Genomic DNA, 19,476 nt, shown 5'->3' with positions numbered 1-19,476 from the left:
ATATATTAATATATATGTATATATATATATATATATATATATATACACACACACATGTATACATAATATTTATATTTTATTTAATATATTTTTATTAATATATTAATCTATTAGGGGAATTATATAAAATACACAAAATATATTAAAGAAAAATTAACACAATTTTGATTATTTATTACATGCTCTGTTCTCTGTTCTACTCTGGTCAAAAAAGGAATTATAATACACAGTGTTCTTTATTAGCTTAAAGATGCAAGAATGTGCAAATTAACGTGTGATAACTCATTTGTATATTTATATATTAATATATATTTTATTTACATTTTTTATTTTTTTGCTGTTTTTGATTGAAGTAACATTGAGACATTTGCAACCATGTCATATGTTAATTGGTTAGGGTGCACATCCTTCCAATTCCAATTTTAGCTCACTGGCGTCATGAATGGTGCCATTTGGTTCCAGTATTTCTATTAATTTTTTAGACTGACCTCAGATCAGGTCCTTTAGTACAAATTCTCATGCATAGGCAAGTCTGACAGTCACACGACAGACTTCAAAGCTGCTCTCGGACTAAATGGGGAATGGCAGCCTGTGACCCAGAAAATAAGCTTTATGCTGTACGTGCAATTGATTTGTTAGAAGAGAGGTGAAAGGCCGTATGGGTAAAGTAAATCAGTGTATCATCAATACACCTCTTTATGCTGGTTCGGAGCCTCTCAAGAGGCTGCAGTATGCAGGGCGGAGATCAATAATCAGTCTGTCTGAGAGAGAAATGGTGGCTCTGCTGTCACATTTGTAGTCTGGACTGTAATAACATCTGCTGTGATCTGTGATGTGGTCCTTTTGTCACGGATCTTCATGTTTGGCCTCTGCAGACCAGGAGCATCACGGTGGATCCAGCAGGTTGACTGAGTCATTTTGTTCCATTAAGTTAGAACAAAGTTTTCAAACGGTCTGAACTGAAATGACTCTGGCCACCAGGATCAATGTAGTGTAGCTTTCATGCTTGCCTAATCACTGTCATAAGAGAAGGCGCCAGTTCTCTTTCATCCAGCATGTAAGAGCATATTACTTGTTTTCCGTAACGAAGTAATTCTGTAGTCTGTGCCATTTGTGTCTCCTAACAGTGAGTCTTTGTGTGCTAGTTTGTTAGTTAATCAAAAACTCACATAGACCCCATTTACTTCTGGTATTGAGATCCATTTCGACAGCACTAAATACAGATGTAAACAGGAACATCCTGAACACTTTGTGAACCTATAAATTATATGCATGTGACCAAATCACATTTGTGATATTAGCACTATTTAATTCGCCCAGACAGCAGTGAAGCACTGCCTATCACCAGCCAGGCATCATCCACTACTTAACACAAGGGTTTTAAAAGAAATTAACCTTAACCTTATTTAATACAGGTAAACTGAGAATAACTGAGAAACAAACTCATTTGAGCAGCATTTTACTATATAATAAATATCTTAGATATACTATAATAGATGTACTATAAATATCTTGTCTGAGCACTTGTGATTGGATCAAACGATGCGTCATTTAAACTGACCCATATTCACAGTGCATATAAGACAGACAGTACTGGTGCACATGACACTACTCGATTGGCCTTTTGTGATCCCCATCCTGCTTTAATGAGTTACAGGATCCACTTTGTTCCCTCCTCCCATCCCTGCAGAGGTCTCTCTTTTACAACCTCAGGTGCTTCTGGATACACTTAGTGCTCACTGTACGCCACCTGGGAATGCATGGGGTCAACCCTTTCCTGACCTCCCACTGGTATCTGTGCTCACACAGCCAAAAAAAGAAAGAACAAGTGAGTAAGAAAAAGAAAGTGCCCTATAAAGTCTCTCTTGTAATGTGGGAGAAATCATTTCACATCTTCAGGTTTTTATAGTTTTGTTTTTGTTTTATTTTAGACAACACATTTTTTAGACAAATGCATTCTACATGTGTTCATGTTTAGGGCTTGTAATTAAGATATTTTAACCCCCCCCCAAAATTCCCATACATTTATAAAATGTAATTAATAGATTTTCTTACAATAATTTGGTTGCCATGGTTGAGCTTGACTAATGCAGTAAACTCTATGTGTAATGTTTTTTTAATGTTGTTGTTGTTTTTTTATAATAATTTGTTTAAAATGAAAAAGTGTTGTACTACTAAAATTAAATATATTTCATTAGATTATGACAGTTATGATTTCATTTAAGTTCATTCAGTTATGATGATGTCTGTGACACTTACGATTATGATGATTTTAACTATTAGAGAAGTAGGTCAAAATCCATATTTCCAGAAGGAATAAAGACATTTTATGTGTTTAAAGCTAGATACATTTCACGCCAGGTTACTTTTATGTTAGATAATAGTTTATCAAACATGTGCAACACAACAATAATACTGGATTTATATCTCTAACGTTTTAAAAGGTTCATGAGAGACTGAAGTGTGCTGTTTTTGTGGGATGTGCCAGTAAACCAATGCTGCTAAATAAAATAGTAACTAATGCAAAATAACAGATAGTAGCAACAGGGATCATTACAAATAGCTAACTATTAACTAGTCTATAATTAATCTCACTTTCACGTACAGAATAAACAGATGCGAGTTTTGCATTATTAAAATGACCGCTAGCTATAGCTATCATGTCAGATTATGAGCCCTTTACGATGTGTTTTTTCTTCAAACTGTTATAGGTTTAAGACATGTCAGCCACTGTTAAAACTTTTAGGGTGCCTTTCCCACACATTTTACTCGTTTTCAAGTGTTTCAAGACGCACTCGTGATGCTGACACGCCAGAGTGTCTTTAACTTTAATCGAAATGCCACGAGCGTGAAAGTCATCAGGCTGTCACTGATCTGCGCGTGGCCATGACCGGCATGATAAAGAACCGGACGGCTTTTCGGCGAGGAAAACGGCTAATGGGCGAAAGATGAGGAGAAAAACAATAGCAAAGCGCATCCTGTACAATGGATACGAGGGATACGAAGAGACACCCGAAGAAACCGGCGCGAGGGCGAACCACGTCCTCAGTGTATGTAAACATTAAGCTTTTGTTGCCTATGTGTCATTGTTTTGCACTCCCTTGCTTTAATTATGTGACTGTCTTTCAGCAAGAGCCGGCGAAGAGGAGAAAATGGAGAGAACTAAATGGAGAGGACATCTCATCTTGCAATGCTGACTATATTAAGTTCAAAACAAAGGTCTGTTCCTTTTTATTGCTGAATCAATATTGTAATCAGTTTTGTTTTTTAGCTGATAAGCATTGCTGAATAGATGAAAACATCAGTTCCAGTGACAAGTCTTAACATTTATAGCCTTTAAGATTTTGATAATGAAAGGTAATAGGCTAAATAGTGAAAATATATGAAAGATAAATGGCATCTTCCATGTGATTAAGGAGCTTTAAGTCATTTATTCCAGACTTGCTGTATCTGTAGCCTAGTTTAATGAGGGATAATAGGATCACATACTGTAAAAATGAAGACACTGGAGGCGTCATTTGGATTTCCTCAGATTATCATACTGCCAAAAGCCTTTTAGGACGCATTTCAAAAAGGAAAATCAGTTCTCTGAGGAGCTTTTATGTGATGAAGCCCCAATACACTCTTAAAAATAAAGGTGCTTCAAAAGGTTCTTCAAGCGATGCCATAGAAGAACCATTTTTGGTTCCACAAAGAACCATTCAGTCAAAGGTTCTTTAAAGAACCATCTCTTTATTACCTTTTTATCATCTGAAGAACCTTCTTTCACCACAAATAAACTTTTGTGAAACAGAAAGGTTCTTCAGATGTTAAAGGTTCTTTATGGAACCATTTAGACAAAAAGGTTCTTCGATGGCATCATGAAGCACCTTTATTTTATTTTATTATTCATGAGGGAAAGGTTTTGAGGCACTTAAAATATATAATGAAATCTCTAATAATGTCATTTCCGTTTGAGGCATCTTCAGAAGGATATCCAGTGGTTCTGCCAATGTGAAGAACCTCACAACGATCATTTTTACATTGCTATCCAATGTTATTTTGAAGTTGCAAACCAAACCAGAACCACTGGTTTCATATGTATTTTGCTTGCTCTCAAACAGGCTTTTGAGGTTGACAAGCCCCTTGGAGATGCAACAAGGGGTGCAGATTTTACTATGGAGGTAAAATGGCACAACATTCCACTTTTGGGCTACTTTGTTAATAATCTAAAATTGAACTCACTGCATAAATTAAGCTTCTTACTTCTAAACATCTACGGTGCAATGCTTTTGAGGATTTAGAGCCAAACTCGTTCAGCTCCAAAAACTTGTTTTCCATGCTTAAAAAGATCTTGGGCAGTTTTGGTCAATTACTGATACAAGTTTGAACGCATGTGTCCACTCAGTTTATAATGTGACGTGGATAATCTTCTTCCAGGTGCTCGGAAGTCTCCAATCACGTCCAAGGGCGGAGCTTATCGCCATGGTGTTGAGTATGCAGAGGGAGATGGACGGCCTTCGAGAGCAAATCAGAAGCCTTACAGGTAAAGCAGTGGACTTCTGAAATGTGGCAAATTGTCCTTTCTGGGTTTAGTTTTTTTTATTTTACAGCAATGCATTTCCAGTGGCAGGGAAAGACGTACATCGAGCTGAAAGCTCACTGAAAACCAGCTCGTTCACAGATCATTTCATGTTTCAAGATCATTTCAATTTGAGGAAAGGTTCAGCAAGTTCATGAGGAAACTTCATGTCAAAGAAAGATTTAGTGTTACTGTGGTGTCCCATGTTACACAACAGGTTATCTCTTGTTGTGAGACAATTTTGGGCTAAATTCATACTTTTTTGTACAGCTTGTGGGAAGTTGGCTCAGACACTTGAAGAGCTGATGGAGAAGAGTGATAGATGGCTGTGCAGCAGCCACGAAGCTGCAACTCCCAGCATTCCAGAGGAGCTCGAGAGAAGCAGGCCACCCAGTCACATTTCTCCTCCAAGGGTGCTTAGTGGAAGAACAGCTGAATGTGCAAGTTCAGAGCAGCAGGGGTGTGGTCAGTATGAGGTCACACAAACAATGCCTCAACGGAATGGAACGCTTCCCGAACAGAAAGTAAGAGTTACATTTTAGATGTCTCTATAATCAGCTTTAGAATGTCTCATTTTGGTGAAATTAAATGTGCATTTTGATAAAAGTTCTTCATAGAATTTCATGTGTTTAATTGTTTTGAAATAAAAAGTTGTGTTTTTTTGCTGCTGTTTCATCGTAGGGCTGCAGTTATTGTAATAATCGATTCTGCTGGTTATCGCTTTGATTAATCAGACGTAATGTTTAATGCTCTCAATCGAACAATGTGAAAAGGGAAGTGATATTTACATTGGGCCCAAAAATATTGTATAATAAGGAAAACAATATGAAATGGTAAAAATATTTTTTAAATAAATAAATACAACATTTTAGACAAAAGTTCTTTACAGAATCCTGTGTTCAGTTTTTTTTTTTTTTTTTTTTTTTTTTAAGTTGCGTTAGTTGCTGTTTTATATTACAATTTTTTGTGGGGCTGCAATTAATGACTATTTTAGTAACCGATCTGTTTGTTATTTCCTTGATTAATTGAAAATCATGTTCAATTCTTTCCTTCAAACAATATGCACATTGAAGTAATGTATACATTGTGTCCAAAATTATTTTAAAGTACAGGTTACCGTATAAACTCATTTTATGTTGTGAAAAATATATATAGGCCTGTTTATTGAAAATTTGTCAGTTAAAAGCAGTATAACAGATTAAACAACCAAAATTATTAAAATGACAAAACCAAACCAAGTATGAACAGTTATTTGGATAAATATGTAGTATGCATGATTTAAAATTACAGTTTGTTTCTGCAAAAATGTTATTACCTGCATTTATGATTTCAAGTTCAGTTGTGGCTCATTTAAAACTACCGTTTGATGTTTAACTAATATTTGGATGACTTGCCTGCACGTTCTCTATTAAATATTTAAAGTGTAACAATGACAGCAACATTAAATTGCTTTCTGTTAGAATGCATTGTTTTGCAATGTAGAAATGCTTAAATTAAAAGAGCAGTACAATTAAATTAAATTTGTTTTTAGGTTCTAGTAATGCACTTTGTACCATACGAAAGACCTGACTAATCAGGAATAAGATTTATTGTTGATTATTTAATTCGGTTTCATAATCAGTTTTAAAAATGAGTCATTCATTGGTTGTTGACCTACATTTTTATAGCTCATCCACAGCAACTTTTTTGTTTCCTCTCCAGGTTATCACTGCTGATCTCCTGGAGCGATGCAACACAGGGACCACCGCTCAGAAACTCACCAATGACCTGCTGCGCAGCCTCTACGACAGAGACTGTCTGGCCTCTCACTCAATCTCAGGCATCGTCAACAGCAAGCGAGGGATGCCTAAGCCAGCTCTTCCGGCACATGAGATCCAGGCCATTCTGAGTACGTATAAGGGACTGTTTGTAACAAGTACTGAACGGCGGGCGATCTTTAGTTAGTTCTAGAATGCGTTCAGTTCCATTTCATTATCTGCAATCAGGCCATTGTGAAGTTTGTGATTAATTGTGGTCTCAAGTTTGCAGTTTTGATTACCAGTGAAACATTCTCTACAGGGACAGTGCAGCGGTTCTTCCCCGGAAAGACTGATTCGGAAATAAAGGGCTACATACGACAGAAGCTTCAGAATGAGGCCAAGAGGCTTCGGAAAACGCCACACCCAGCTGATGATCCATTGGTGGGCTCATTTGAGAAGGAGAAAGCAACGTTTGAGCATTGAGTGTTGACTTTCATTGGACATCCCCAGTGAACATACTTAGTTGAAGAATTAAACTCAAATTTAACGACACAAAATTCTGTTATTAACCTTAAAGGGATAGTTCAGAAAAGGTTCTGTCATCATTTACTTAATTTTCATTTACTGTGGTTTGAAACAACACAAGGGTGAGTAAATTATGACAGAATTTTTATTTTTGAGTAAGGCTGCATGGTTCATCAAAATAAAACCAAAACCGGCTTAGTGCAATTATCAAAACGCAAAGGCTGCAGTTTAATTTTATAAGCAGAGTTTCAGAGTGAAGCGCAGCACTGGGTTCATTTACACAGGAGCAACTCATGATCCAGTGTTTTCAGTCTCTCAGAGCGGCTCAGTTTGCATTAAATCTCCGCTTGTGCTGTGCTTTGAGTCGCTTATAACATACATTTGGGAACTCAACCATTGTCACAAATTTGTAAAGAGATGCCCTTATAAACAGACTTGTCAGCAAAAGAATCTCTAAGGGCTCCCTGCAGTTTTCTGTCAAAATAAAAGCTTGATAGCTTAACATTTTAAAAAGAAGAAATTAAAACAGCAAAAAATATTAGTATTGTAATTTTACAGCTGTACTATAAAATAAAAAAAGTTCTTAAATACAATTTAAAAACTATAATTTTATTTTGCATTGAAATATTACAATAATAAGAGTTATTATTTTGATATTTTATTTAATAATACTAATATTTATTATTATTATAATTAAAATTTTGGGCCAAATTGTGCCGCACAGCAAACCTGGAGTTTAAAAAAAATATATATATTTTCTTTTAAATGCAACAATTTTTTTCCCCACAAATCGTGCCGCCCTGTTTTTGAGTGAACTATTCTATTAAGTTCATATTTGAAAGGTTTTGTCTAGGCTGTAGAGTACATGACAAACTATGTGTGTATGATTTTTATCATGTTGATTACACAAAACTGTGACTACTTATTGATTTGAAATTGCAAAACGAACCCCGGAGTCACAGTTAGAAGTAGATGGAAAACAGTAGCTTCGACATACCTCCAGCATCACTGCCAGACGTTATCACACACTGTTTGTCGTGCGCTAAAACTTCGAAACCAAGTAGACTAAAGCTGTGAACACAGTGGCAGATGGTTAAGCATCGCTCTCCTGTAAAATGACATGGATGTCACTTGGTAGGGGGGTTACATCGTGATTGATGTAGTTCAGACTTGTGGTATTTTAGTTGATCACATGTTGAAAGTGTGCCCCGGCGTGTAATGTGAATATATTTTCTGTGTGTAATGTGAAATACACACGTGCCTCTTATATCGGATTCCTCACTGTGGCCTTATCAGTCAGAAAACGCAGCAGTACAGTTCTCATTTCGAAACCACTGTGATTATATCCATTAAAAAGAACTTGTCTGTCTTGAATGTGTGGCGTCTTTTTTGTTGTTGTTTTGATTGCAGATTCTGTTCGTAAAAGCTTATCGAATCGGCTGCACGAAAACGCACACGTTTTTTGCCTTTCCAGACAGAAGCACGCAGGCTCCTGAAGGCCAACGGCTGTGTGAGTAAATTAACCCCGCATTCACCAGCTGTATCACCGCACCCACCCCTTTCTGGGGAAAAAACACATCACCGAACACATGGCACAAAGGACGGCGTGGGACCTGCTTATGGTACATAATCAATAGGCCTTATCGTGCACACACAACCCGAACCGCAGACACACCAGCATTGGGCTAGACCATTATCAGTGATACATGACCCTAATCCATTTATGTGTCAATGATACAACAGATTGGGGTTCGGGAAAACAGCGGCGTTGCACTGGGGACGATATCTTCACCGATCCAGCCATCTTACAGACTCTGCCTGTATTTCCACTCATCAGATCTGCTAACAGCAAATCAATGGGCTTCTTTTGTTTCTGCAGGTTCAGACATCCTCATTGCGTCGTCGTGTTATCGGCGGTGCATTGTGTGTGTGCGTAAATCACTTTGAATTTGCCACCAGGATGGAGGCCTCTCCCAGAATGTTTTCTTTTATCTAATGTGAGGATGTAAATGTTGCGAGGAAGCGAATATTTCAAACGGCACTATGGCGCAGCCATTTGATCTCTGAAGGCTCCAGTTGATTTACGCATATGAGAAGTGCTTCAGCTGCATTCGCCAATATTTTCACTGCGCAGTCAAAGAAAACTTCAAAGTTGAAAGTTGGAGCGTTAAAGAGTCCTCCGGGCTCGCATCCTTCTCTGAAGGGGCCAACACAAACACGCCTCGGCCCTCCGCGGGGCTCTTGCTGAACCTGGGTAAAAGCAGCAGGGAGGACAACCGATATTAAACGTTTGCAGAACGCAGGAGAAACGCCTCCTCCTGTAGGCCCATGCGTTTCCCGCAGAGCTGTAATATGTCATCTGGGCAGCCACTTCGGTGGAGGACATATCCCACAATGCCCTGCAAGGCAGGGTGCCACGGTACCCGTTGCGGCTCACTAACACGCCTCCACGTGCCATCTCAACTTTTCATTAGTCTTCTTCTACCTGTCAAGGGGAGGAAAAAATTGTTTGAAGGGAACGATCCTCCCTGACGGAATCATGATCTATCAGTTGTACTTCTGTGCCGTTAAATGACATTGCACTTTTATTCAACGTTCCACAAACAGAAACAGTCTAATTCAATCATCTTAATCCCAGTCATAAAATATATTGTTCGTTCAGGGATTAGACTCTGCAATTAAGGACTACATTCACACATGCTTTAATTGTTGATTTTTGCTTTGTTTTGTTTGCATCTTTTGTATGTATAATACAAGCGCAAACCAGGAATTTTTTTTACATTTTTTAAAATTATTATATATATTTTTTCTTCTTTGTTTTGTCTGGATCTTTTGTATGTAGAATGTGGAAGTGCAGACTGATGATTTTTTTTGTTTGTTTGTTTGCTTTTTGTTTTGTTTAGTTCAGATTTTGTGTCTATACATAATAGCTCAAATTACTGTTTTTTTTAACTAATTTTGTCTGATTTTTTTTTGCTTAAATAAACTTTTACCACCGTTATTTTGTTTGGATATTTTTATGTATAATAAAAGTACTAACCACTGTTTGTTTTCTTTTTGTTTCGTCTGTATCTTTGTATGTATAATATAAGCTCAAACCACCTTTTTTAATTAGTTTTTTTTCTTTCTACTTTGTTGTAGAACATAAGTGCAGACTGACAATTAAATTTTTTTTATGCTTTTTGCTTTGTTAGGATTTTGTCTATGTATAATAGCTCAAATTATTTTGTGTGTGAATGTTTTGCATGTGTAAGCTGAAACCACTGTTTTTTTGCTTTTCTTTGTTTTGTTTGGCTCTTTAATTATGTATAATATAAGCCGAAACTGCAGTTTCTTTTCTATTGTTTTTTCTTTTGCTTTTCTTTGTTTTGTTTGGCTCTTTAATTATGTATAATATAAGCCCAAACTGCAGTTTCTTTTCTGTTGTTTTTTCTTTTGCTTTTCTTGTCTTGTTTGATCTTGCATTTGTGTAATACAAGATTTTGACTTTGTATATGTGCAAAATACAACCAGTAGTTTTTAGTTTTTTGCTGCATTGCTATACTTTTTGTTTTGTTTAGATTGGTTTAGAAACAGCTGTTTCTTTTTCTTTTTTTTTTCTTTTTGATCTTGCATTTGTTTAAAACAAGATCAAACAGCAATGCTGTGTTTTGTTTTGATCTTTTATAATATTATGTAAGTCCAAACAGCTGTTTTGTTTTCGTTTTGTGTTGCTTTCTTATACTTGGTTTTGGTTCGTTTGGATGAATACAAACCCAAACAGCTGTGTTTTGTTGTTTTGGACACGGACACATTCTTCAATAACCCAAGTTCGGTTTTAATTAGAAGTCTTTGACTCATCTTGGGAATCTTGTTGTTCTGTCTGTAACGGCAGTAGGACAGGAAAAGACCAGCTGTCATGTTTCCAAATCAACAAAGGCTGTTTTTATATGCATTCTCTTGGGCTGAGTGTGATTTTCCACCAGCAAGACTCTGAGAAATCCATTCGTTCAGACGCAACGGTCTGAGCACAGTTGACATTCATAGTCATGCGTGTAGCAAGAACGTGTTTTTGTGGCTGTTCCTTTCTCTGCATGTTCTCCCGCTGAGAAGTGCGTGTTCAATTAAAGCGCAGGGGGTGACCATTGGTCCAAACCAAACAGAACACGCATACGGCAGAGGCTCAGGATGGTCAGTTGTCAGGGCAACACGGCCCCTGGAGAGGGACGAGGGTGAAGTAAACACCTGCCCTGCTCTGATCTGTGGGGAATTACTCTGACTGAGAGCAGATGAGGATCCTTAAAACCGAGAGAGCGAGCGTGAACAAGCGAGGAGGAGGAGGAGGAAAAGCAGGGCGAAAATGCGAGCATCTGTCCAATGAGAAGAGTGGAATTTATTTATTATCAGGAGGAAGAGGTGGTTCCATGGGGTGGTTTGATTAATGTCCAACCCTCCATCTTGTCAGTCCGTTTTTGTCTGCTGAAAGGAAAACAAAGCACGGGGGGTTGAGAGAGGGAGAGAGAGAGAGGGAGAGAGAGGGGTGGTGGGGGGTGTTCGGTTAATGGCTGCCACTGAGGTTTCTTTTCATGTCGCTTGGGCCCGTCAGCTTTGATTGATGGCTTAGACAATGATTGGACAGACCCTTAGCTCCTGCTCACCAACCATGGGCATTATGGGAAAAAGGAGAGAAAGTGGGAGAGCGAGAAGGAGAGAGAGAGTTCTCGTCCAATCGGAGGGCAGAAAAGCACCTCTGTGGCCAATCAGAGGAATGGAGAAAATAGAGCAAGAGACCAATCGGCTGAGAAAGAGAGAGAGAGAAAAAAACAGAGAAAAAGAGAAAATAGAGACAAACAGAATGAATAAAAGAGGTGGAGATTTAGATGAAGCCTGTCTGATCTCACTCGATTATATATGTGGATTTAACTGTCTGTATGTGTAACCACTCCATCCAAACCTGTTCACTCTTTATCTGTCTCTTTCTCTCTCTCACTTTTCGTTGGCATCTCAAACCGCATTTTCACCATTTCCTTGTGGCTGTAAGAATCCGTGAGGAATTAAAGAGGTGTCTTCATCTATCTGACATACTGTCAGCAAATCTAGAGACTAGTGGTCTGTAATCACGCTGGCGTGGGGTCAGATCGCTACACGTGTACCTCAGTGTTTTGTGTCATCTAAAAATAAAAACCATAGCCCAAAAACCTAAAATAATCAGAGTTTGAACCTACTCAGGGCTTAAAGTGTCGCTTTGAGGCACACCGAAATGGACAGAAACGGGAAGCAGCTTTTCTTTCGGGACAACCTCAAATTTGGGAGCTGTCTGTCATAATTTCCCAAGGCCGAAAGAACTACTGAAGCATGATTCTGTCAGCAAAAACTCCCTTTGAGAATTTCCAACATCATAAAAGTAAAAAAAAGACTTTTGAGTCATTTTGAAGAGCATGATACTCATAGTTTTTTGGGTTGCTTATTTAGCTATTTTAAATATAATTATTATATTATTTAAAAAAAAATTCAATATATCGTTTTGTATTATATTTAATAATTTATTTCTATAATTATTTTTATAATTTTAAATGACAATAAACTTTTTGCCCAACTCATTATATTTACAAACTATCCGTCCTTGTTTGGGAGAGAGAAAAAAACAGCTTTGAGTGGCTACCTTTCTGCACTTATTCATGCCACATAATGTTTGTATACCGTAGATTTTATGTATGCATAGAATATAATTTGTATTATAAAAGAGAGCACACTGTGCAGAATATTGCACCTCATAATGCAATGCTCTCCACTTGACTTTTCCATTGTGAGCAATGACGCAGAAGTAATATCAACTGCAATTTTGTATTTTCTTGACTCATTATTTGATCACACTGTTAAAAGTTTTAAGACATTTTAACGCAAAGTTGAATTTTGCATAAAATATTTATATAAAGAACATAACTGGAATTAAACATGCAAATATTGAGGTCGTGTGAGAACAATGTAGCATTGAAATATTAGCTCAAATAGTAGAGCATGGTGTTTGCAATGCCAAGGTCAAGAGTTTGATTCCCAGGGAATACATGAATTAATAAACTGTATACTTTAAATGCAATGTAAGTTGCTTTAGATAAAAGCATCTGACAAATTCCATAAACGTACGCTGAAAAAAAGGGTGTAGAAACTATTTTCACTCAGAAATTGCTAGTAAATATTGCAAATCATTAATATGAAACATGACATTTTTGAAAAACTGAAATAGCATTTTATTGTAAAACACAGCTACTTCAATCAATTATTTTTTACAGCGTAATTGCAAGCAGTACGGTAATATCCCAGCCAGTGAGAAACAATGAGAACAGAAGTGCGTGAAAGACAATTGCATGCTGCAAAGAAAAGAAACTCTGTTTGTGTACGTAAAACAGAACGGAGATACCTGGCTCTGGTTTGAGTGCGTATTATTAGGTTTGGGAAGAGGAACATATGTAGAGGAGCCGCAGGGGCCTGGGGGGGACGCTTGATCCCGTGGCGCCGCTTCTCTATTCTGCCCCCAAATGGAAGCACAAATTGAGTTGGTAGGGCTGCGTAAATTGAATTTACCGAGGGAGCCCCCCCACCATTACCAGCCCCACACTGAGTTTAGGGTCATCTGTTTTCGTTGGCAAATTGATTTTTACATTTTGGCCCTTGTCCTCTGCCATCCTGTCCTGATCTTTCTCTCTCTCACTCTCACTCTCCTTCTCATTCTCATTCTAGTTGCTGTTTATAGTCATGTATGACGGGAAGAGTTTATATGAACATTGTGGTTTACATCAGTCATGTAGCGTGTGTCTGGTCAGTTCATGTGATTTTCTTGTTGGAAACATTGGTTTATATATCTTGGATACATCATTTGTCGGTGTTTTGTTCATAAATAAGTTTGCAAATGATTCACAGATGTAAGGATCCGTGTTTATAAAGGCTTGTCTTCTCATCTGTATTGTGAACGAATGTGTCCTCAACCTTTATGAGGTTACAGTGTATGACTGTGTGTGTGTGTGTTTCGCCACTTTAGAACAGTAGAAGTTGTGCTCTTCACTCCCTGTGATGATAGCAGCATTGTAGCAATTAATTAAACAAAATTAATTACCCTCCTTATCATCCGAGTACACGTTCACGCAAAGCACTCTCTCCATCTTTCTCTAACTCACACACACACACACACACACACACACACACACACACACACACACACACACACACACACACACACACACTCACACACACACACACACTTTTACACATACACTTTCTGTTTCTCTCTCTTTCTCTTTCACAAATACTTTGCAGTACTGTATCCAAAGGAAGATGGCATTGCTCAAAAGCTGCTCTTTCAAAGCTCAGGGTGTCTCATTCATGTTTCATTCAAGTATCAGCTCAGTTTCAGATGGTTTTTCCTTAAATTCCTTTGGAGAAGTAGACAAAAATGAGTTGAGTGTTGACAATGACAGTCTATAAGAGTGTATCAAAATATTTCAGATTTAAGAGAATTTGATGAGACTTTTTTTTTCAGTTAATTTTGAGATATCTGACTTTTGAATGCAGTCTTTGGTGTCTGAGCACAGTTTGAGACCAGTGTTGTTTTTATTATCATTGATTAGTTCGTATTTTGAATTCATTTTAGTTTTCATTTTAATTTGAGCTAAGGTTTTAGTAATTTTGTTGTGTTTTTGTCCTTTTTATTTTTTTTGTGTCTATATAGTTTTTTTTTAGTTAGTTTAGTTTTAGTTTATTTAGTTTTAGTTAGGTTTCTTCTTTAGTTTCATCTAAAAAAAATTCACCAAAAATGTAAAGAAGAAAATTTGTTCTAGCAACTAGCAAAATAAAATTGTTTAAAATTCTTAAAATAACCCTTTTCTCTTAGTGTGAAGAACATTTAATGATACAAAGAACCTTTTCCACTATACAGAATTTGCTTTTGTGCAATGGAAAGGTTCCAGAGATGTTAAAGGTTCTTAATGGAAACATTAATTCCACCAATTTTAAGAGTGTCCTGCTTCACAATATAATTTCCCATCATTTGGAATCTTTTTTAACTATTTCCATTTAATAGGTAATGCCTCATTTGCATATTCAGACATAACATTTCAGAAAATTTCTAATATAAAAAATGTCTCACTATACTGTTATGAATCCTTTAGAGAAATATGATATGATATGATTACCAATTTTCAGATGTTTCTCCTTAAATGTCTTTGGAGAAATAGACACAAATGAAAGCAGAGGCATAAAATAAGTGTGTATAGTGTGGCTCAAATAATTTGGTTTTAAGAAAATTTGAATGAGAAATATTTAAGTTCATTTTGAGATGTCCGACTTTTGAATGTGCAGTAAAATCTGAATAATGACATATATTTTGAGAACTTTTTTTTGCCATTTCATAAATCTCGGGATTTGATTATTTAAAGCATTCCATGCCACAACGTTCACGCAAAATGTGTAGTAATATATATATATATATATATATATATTTTTTTTTTTTTTTTTTTTTTTAAAAAAAAAAAAAAAAAAAAAAATATATATATATATATATATATATATTTTTTTTTTTTTTTTTTTTTTTTTTAAATAAAATAAAACAAATTATTTTATTTTATGAAATAAAAATAAAATACTATATTTTATTTCTGTATTTGATATATAAAAATAGATATATTTCTGTTTATATATTTATATCCATTCTATTTCTGTTTTAAATGTTTACATTTATATTTTATATTTATTTTGATCAGATTAACAAAATGTAAGAAAAAAGAAAAACTGTGAGTCACACTTTATTTGAAGGTCCAATTTTCACTATTAACAAACCATTAACTATGACTTTTGCTGCTTATTAATAGTTAGTATGGTAGTTGTTAAGTTTAGGCATTGGGATTAGGGATGTAGAATATGGTCATATGTGCTTTATAAGTACTAATAAACAGCCAATGTGCTAATTAATACCAAACTGTCATGTCTTATTTAATTTAACCATCAGTGTGTATATATGATACATATTTGAGTGTATTTTGAGATATCTGTCTTTTGAATATGCGACGAATGCTGAATCATACCTCTAGTGAACAGATATCAAATGTAGAGCAGAATCATGGCGCAGACTGAGGTCTGGTTGGAAACTAAGTGAACTTTCCAGACAGACTATTTTCAGAACTCCTTTGCCAATTCATAAATCTCAGGTTGTGATTATTTAAAGCGTTCCACGGCGCACCATTCACACTAAATGGTGTGAGTTACATTCCTCAGCCCCCAGAAGGCTTCTTCCATTACTTCTCATTAACTACGGCCCCCGTGGCTGTTGATGTTACATTTGGGTTGATTAAGCGTTTGTCATTTACACTTTCATCAAGCATCTCTGTCACCCTGTGATTCTGTTTCAGTGTGAACATGTCAGTTGTCGTCGCTACACGTCCGGTCGTGATGAATGACTTTTATCAAGTGACCAATCCAAACTCTCGGAGCTTGTTTGAAGGGCAGGCTGAAGTCAGCCGTGACCATCTCTGTAAAATGTTATGAGTTGTTGTGACAGTTATCGTGTTGTGTTTGTGAGTTTATTGCACGGAGGCAATAAAAGTCAATGAGTTTTAACAGATGAAGTTTGGGTGTTGAGATAAAATGTCAGTTCAAGGCCTCTGAGTGTCGGATTTACAATTTATTTACTCTTCCCAGAACTTGCCATGATTTGGAGATACTGGAATGATTGACTCTGGAATTATTGCATTGTTTTTGTGTTGAATTTTTTCTTATTTTATTTTGATGTCATTTAGATTATAATACATTTTTTTTATAAGAATTACAAAATATATAAATAAATATATATATATATATATTAGGGGTGGAACAGTACACAGATGTCACGGTTCGGTACGTACCTCGGTTCGGGGGTCACGGTTCGATACGATTTCGGTACAACAGGGGGCAAAAAATCTACTATGCTCGGTTTCTTTCCGGTCGTGATGAATGACTTTTATCAAGTGACCAATCCAAACTCTCGGAGCTTGTTTGAGGGGCAGGCTGAAGTCAGCCGTGACCATCTCTGTAAAATGTTATGAGTTGTTGTGACAGTTATCGTGTTGTGTTTGTGAGTTTATTGCACGGAGGCAATAAAAGTCAGTGAGTTTTAACAGATGAAGTTTGGGTGTTGAGATAAAATGTCAGTTCAAGGCCTCTGAGTGTCGGATTTACAATTTATTTACTCTTCCCAGAACTTGCCATGATTTGGAGATACTGGAATGATTGACTCTGGAATTATTGCATTGTTTTTGTGTTGAATTTTTTCTTATTTTATTTTGATGTCATTTAGATTATAATACATTTTTTTTATAAGAATTACAAAATATATAAATAAATATATATATATATATATTAGGGGTGGAACAGTACACAGATGTCACGGTTCGGTACGTACCTCGGTTCGGGGGTCACGGTTCGATACGATTTCGGTACAACAGGGGGGAAAAAATCTACTATGCTCGGTTTCTTTTCATTTTCATTTATTTATTTTTTAGTTACAAATTACCATTTTTTCCACCTAGATGTGAAAATACTAAATATTATTACATTATGTTATATATATATATATATATACATATAAAATCTGCAGTACATATATACATACAAGGAATAAATTCTTGAAATATAGTGGATTTAGTTAACCGATAAACAAGAGAAAAAAAACAGTGTGACACGTAACGTAGCCTATATACGCTCAGTTTCAGTTCATTTTTGTGACAGGCTTAATTTGTTCACAGAAAGGAAACTCAAATGGCAGAAACCGACAACCTATTTGTTTTCTTTATTTTACAAAAGCACAATGTTTTGTTTTAATTGTGAGTGTACGCAAATAAAAGCAGACCTTTATACAGTGATGCATTATTAATAAGACAATAAAAATCGAATGATAAGTGTTTAAAGTTGATTCTGCTGGTATAAGGAAACAGTTGAAGTGATCGCGCCGGTACACACACACTCACACACACACACACACACACATATATATATATATATATATACACTGTATATTAACATGCCTGTTATAAACAAGAAGCTTTGAATACAGTCAGCATCAGTGACATAAACTTTTCGGGGCTGTTTGAAAGCAAATGACCCTGTGATGCTATTGTGTAAAGAACCACACATGATCTTTCCCTCCAAAACTTCGCTTTGCATTTCCAAACAAATCCTAAATAGCCAATCAGAGACAGTTAATTACAGTTGGATTGATGTCGTGTGTTGCTGCGGACAGTTTCAAGCTTTTTCTGGTGATTCCACACTGCTGGAGACGGAGCAGTCGTGCCTCATCCTAATTTTTCATTGTGTGTCAGCGAGCAAATGAAAGAGGTGCTTGTAATAGCCCATAAAGAGGCTTTTTATCTGTCCACGACTCCCAAGTGCTGTCTGTCTTTCTTGCGATCCCTTTTTTCTGCTTCTTTTTAGATTTCAGACAGTTTTGCACAGTTTGTCTTTAGATCAAATTAAATTACTGCTGTGGATGCCATCAGGCTCATGAGAACATCTGTCCTGCCTGGTGATCCTGTTTTCTGACCCCTGTATGGTTTGACTGATGATACACACTTGCTCATTCACACGCATACATAATTTTAAAAAAAAGAAAAAAGAAATACATTTGGCCACAATTTATGTAAAATCATTTTTCTATAACTGTAACTGATTTATTATTACATTTCTTAAAATTTTTTAACTTTATATGACATTATATGCATTTATTTTAATTTGAACTATCTATCTATCTATCTATCTATCTATCTATCTATCTATCTATATAATTAGATACAATTATAGTAATTGTATTAATGCTCTGTTAGTGTGAATGTTAAATATTTTCAGGGTTTTTATGCAATTTATTCAAAAGATAAAGTAAATATACTAGTATTTTTGGACAAAGCTGATGTTCCTCTCTGAAAAACTTCAGCCTCGCAACGAGCTGCAGTCTTCTGTGTGTCCACCACAACATGAACCATTTGTGCCTTCAACATCTACTTAATGAAACCAAATGTCAATAACTTTTCAATATTTATCTGATTAAAATAACATGCAAAATGACAAACTCTGGTGAGACTGCGAAGCGTCAATGAAGCGTCACTAAAAACATCAATGGTGGAAATCTTAATGTGATTAAAAAAACATTATTGTGACAAAAACATCAATTTGTCAAGATAAGGCCATCAATACCTTTGGCAAAATATCAATGGCTTAAAAACAGAGACAGATTACAGGTCACCAATCTTACCATTGTTGCCAGACATTCGAAACATCAATTCTTCAATATTACATTATATTCTATATAATTACAGGGGCAAACCAGAATCAAAAAGAAACACAAAAGTATTTTTTTCTCTCATAAAAATTAGGATATCTCCACATAAAAGAGGCAATTTTCAGATAATACATTATCCTTTCAACATGTGTTTGCTGAAACCACATTAATATCTCTGTTGGATAAATTTGGGATAAACAGACAAATATCGCTCTTTTTTCTTCTCTCCTCACACACAGACAAATTCATGCACATTCACACACACACACACACACACACACACACACACACACACACACACACACACACACACACACACACACACACACACTGTGTCTGTGTGTCTGCGCGGGGGGAGAGGGGCGGTGTGCTGTGGA

At 36.2% G+C, this 19,476-nt stretch overlaps 1 protein-coding gene across 1 annotated transcript in view; it reads left to right on the top strand.

Moving 5' to 3' along the window:
* The first annotated feature begins 2,849 nt into the window (after positions 1-2,849).
* The window catches only part of LOC107585073 (uncharacterized), a 31,978-nt gene continuing 15,351 nt past the window's right edge, over positions 2,850-19,476 (top strand). Inside the window, exons 1-9 of the mRNA XM_016271929.1 lie at positions 2,850-3,050; positions 3,130-3,219; positions 4,104-4,163; positions 4,420-4,525; positions 4,832-5,085; positions 6,263-6,449; positions 6,620-6,741; positions 8,236-8,335; positions 8,569-8,645. Of these exons, the coding sequence (XP_016127415.1) occupies positions 2,949-3,050; positions 3,130-3,219; positions 4,104-4,163; positions 4,420-4,525; positions 4,832-5,085; positions 6,263-6,449; positions 6,620-6,741; positions 8,236-8,335; positions 8,569-8,645 (1,098 nt within the window). The 5' untranslated portion in view covers positions 2,850-2,948. The remainder of the gene's footprint in view (positions 3,051-3,129; positions 3,220-4,103; positions 4,164-4,419; positions 4,526-4,831; positions 5,086-6,262; positions 6,450-6,619; positions 6,742-8,235; positions 8,336-8,568; positions 8,646-19,476) is intronic.

The sequence above is a fragment of the Sinocyclocheilus grahami genome, unplaced genomic scaffold (genome assembly GCF_001515645.1).
Source record: "Sinocyclocheilus grahami isolate Dianchi unplaced genomic scaffold, SAMN03320097.WGS_v1.1 scaffold66.1, whole genome shotgun sequence".
NCBI lineage: Eukaryota > Metazoa > Chordata > Actinopteri > Cypriniformes > Cyprinidae > Sinocyclocheilus > Sinocyclocheilus grahami.
Note: the sequence above shows the minus strand (reverse complement) of the source record. Positions and strands in the feature narration are given on the sequence as shown.